This window comes from Etheostoma cragini, chromosome 10 (genome assembly GCF_013103735.1).
Source record: "Etheostoma cragini isolate CJK2018 chromosome 10, CSU_Ecrag_1.0, whole genome shotgun sequence".
NCBI classification, from domain to species: domain Eukaryota; kingdom Metazoa; phylum Chordata; class Actinopteri; order Perciformes; family Percidae; genus Etheostoma; species Etheostoma cragini.
Genome location: NC_048416.1, coordinates 8,921,414 through 8,924,855, shown reverse-complemented (window position 1 = coordinate 8,924,855; position 3,442 = coordinate 8,921,414). Strand labels below are relative to the sequence as shown.

The window sequence follows — 3,442 nt, the reverse complement described above, 5'->3', positions numbered from 1 at the left end:
TCATGGATTCTTTCACGGAGAACCTTTACGGGATCTGCTAGACATTCACAACCATGGATGTATTATTTGTAGAACCTAATGAGGCCTGTCCACAACGTTATTGCTGCATCACTTCCTAAATTCCCAAACTATGGCGTGCCTCAAGGCTTAAATCAAAGAATGTGCAGGCGTTAATCGCTAAAAAAAATCCTGATTCTTCTTTCGATTCAGATTCTTAATCGATTATCGATTCTTATTCTTTAAGGGTTGGAGTTAAAACTGGTCACATGCTTATTTAACAGATAAGAGGAACATTTTTATTTCAATTAAATGATGAGTTACAGTTTTACCAGGCTTTTTCGATATAAAATAAAGCCACACTTAAGAGCACAGCTTATTGTGCTCACAACGAGCGCCTGGAGTGGAGGTACGGTGGGCGCTACAAAAACCAAAACTTTTTTTCTTTTTCTTTTTTAATTTGGAAGCAATAATTGGATTTCCAAACTATTTAAATTAAAAAAAATCCATTGGAATCAAAGAAAATAGTGTTCAGATGGCATTTACTGTTACATAAATAAGCAATGGTCACAAAACAATCAAGGTGGTTGATCTTTCAACATAAGTCTATATCCTTTAATATAACACATTTAAAAAAGTCACTTTCAGCAGAGACATTTAAACCTTTCAATCAGAGTTCCAGTTCAGCTTAGTTTGTGTGGTCTGAAGGGACCAAGGAGGGGATGTAGTGGTGGACAGCTGTTATTTCTCAGCAGGAACGACAAACAGAATGATCTGCAAGCTTCTGTTGAAGGAATCTGGGGAAACAAACAAAAAACCGTACAATGGACTTTGGATGGACTCGCAATGCATTGTTTCTAACATATTTGCATAGTAATATACAATATATTTATATTGTTATTATTAGGGTGCGGTCTCTCATCTTTGCTGTTGTGGCCATTTTGGTTTATGTGGAGACCGATGTCAGAGTCCGTGTCACATTAGAGAGTGACATGGGGGAGAAACAGCTTCCTTTTACCTGTATGCTCTACCATTTTCCTCTAGTCTTTCTGCTGTAACGTGTATGTTAGGGCGCTGACCATCAGACCACCCTGCACGCACACAGACACCCACACACACACCCACACACCAACACTCCACGCGAGAATCAAACTGCTGTGAGGCAACACAGTATTGTCATTACTTACCTGATTATTATATTATTATTATACTACCTGATTCAGACTTAGGACTTGCGGCCAAAGCATTCTCTAACAGTACAGTAAATGGAAATAATCTAATTAATATTTATCACATACACATTTACAATGTGTAGTGAAATGTGAAACAACATTTCAGCGTAAAGCCCTATTCACACAGGACTAGTATTACCAGGAGGCCTCATGTGATTTCGACCAAATGAAATAAACCAATATTTTTTAAGTGCGGGGTATTCTCACAGGATAAACAAAGTCTGTATTTCACTTGGATTTACTAACATTATCCCCTGCATATAATGTCAAGGCTCCATCACAACGTTTATTTCTAATTGCCAACACAGCCTACACAAGTCCAAATCACAATGATGCCCACTGGCAAGGAACTCATTTTATAACACAAACTCTGTGTTAGGTGAAATTTTTTCTGTAAATCGCAAACAATTTTTAAAAAATACACACATATTAAATATATTCAAATACACATGTATCCCAAAATGTAATACTAGTCCTGTCTGAATAGGGCTTAAGTTTCAGAAAGAAAGAAAAACAGGGAAAGTTAGCAACTGCCTCTAAAGAAATTCCAGCATTATTTCCCAAATATCTTTGCAAAACCATTGGGGGTATTTAGGGTAAAAAAAACAACTTTAGAGCATCTGTCATCATGTGTGTTGTTGGAAGGGACGTCCCATTACATATTAAGTAATAACTTACCTAAAGCCTTCTGAAGCCATTTTGGTCTGTGGTTGAAGTGAATGAAGATATAGTAGGCGGGGATGCCCGTGAGGGAAATGGCAAATCCAATTCCTGTGTTGACCGGGTCCGAGTACAGAGACAAGAAGACCATGAAGAAACAAGTGAGGCAAAAGACCACTGGGATGAAGAGCGGGACCTGTGGAAAAGTCAGGAATGCCGTCTGTTATCAATAGTTGTCCATATGCTTGGACACTTTGAGACTAATGTTCTATCAGGATATCTGTTCAAATATCAATATAAATGATGCTATATTGTTTTCAGTAAATGTAATGGTGCCAAACTAAAGTGTAACGTTGTACCATTTTAATGGGACATTTTAACCATTTAATTTAGCTTTGTCTTTACAAGAGTCTGCAAAAGGAAACCAACAACAAAAACAAACCGCATCCTGAAGCGCCGCGAATAGCTTTGAAGCATCGATTCGTGCCTGATCACACGCCTGTCTTTTCAAATCAGACGCCCATTTCTCCGCGCCGACACACTCTGTCTATCAGTCCTTCGGTCTCTCCCTCAATGTGCCCAATTGCTTGTCTCGCTCTCAGCAGAGAAATCAGGACAGCCAAAATTACCATGAACCTGGGTGTTTTAATGTGAATTTGTTTTATTTTGCAGTTTCCGGCTGCACTGTGGCCTGTATGTTAATATACCTGCCTGGCTTGACACATTTGCTTGCAGAAGAAATAGAGGAGACAAGAAAACAATCGCTGCATCGCCGGGGGCCGGTGTGGATGATCACAGGTGGTATCAACGGACAGATTGGATAACATGGGAAATGAAAAAAGCTTAGCTTCACATCTCTTCACAGCTCTTTGCAGCTAATTGTGGCCCTTCCGTGTCCGGTGTGTTTTGGCTGTAATTTGGCCATACTAAAACACAGGGCAGTAGTACTTGAGATGCTTTTCTAATGTCTCAGACTTGTCTTGGACTTGTTGGTATTTGGACTCAGACTTCTCTTGGACTCGTCAATTATACTCGTCGGTCTCGACATAGTCTATATGCTTTTTTTTTTATAAAGTATTATAAGTAAAGTTATTCAAAACAAAAGTCGCTTGTACAGAAAACAGGTGTTGGTTCATGGACACAGTTAGGTCACTAACCATGTACAAGAACAAGACTGGAACACTATGAAGATAAGTGACTTGTATTTGGGTTAATATTGTGGCACCGTTTTAGCTACAGCTGTGTACAGTTGTGTAAACACTAGAGGCAGTGACAACATCCTTGGTCACTTGTAGGGGGTGATCCGAGTATCCGGCTGAAACAAGTATCCGGTACGGATAAAGCACTTTTGCCGAGTACAAGTATTTTACGAGTAATAAGAGTCAATATCCGTGCTCGGATTGAATACAACTCCTCAACTGGCCACGCAGCGTTCTGTGATAAACACAGCCCCCCCGCCAACAAACACGCTCGGATCAATCTCACACACACACACAACATGGAGAAATGCGCTCCCTCGGCCTCTCTCTCTCTCGCTCTGTCTCGCTCTCGCT

The 3,442-nt window shown here is 40.0% G+C and overlaps 1 protein-coding gene across 2 annotated transcripts in view; it reads right to left on the bottom strand.

Moving 5' to 3' along the window:
* Positions 1-595: 595 nt before the first annotated feature.
* The window catches only part of slc7a11 (solute carrier family 7 member 11), a 25,008-nt gene continuing 22,161 nt past the window's right edge, over positions 596-3,442 (bottom strand). For both annotated transcript variants that reach the window (XM_034882847.1, XM_034882848.1), the window contains exons 12-13: positions 1,908-2,085; positions 596-794 (exon numbers count right to left, since the gene is read on the bottom strand). In XM_034882847.1, coding sequence (XP_034738738.1) covers positions 739-794; positions 1,908-2,085 — 234 coding nt within the window. In that variant the 3' untranslated portion in view covers positions 596-738. The remainder of the gene's footprint in view (positions 795-1,907; positions 2,086-3,442) is intronic.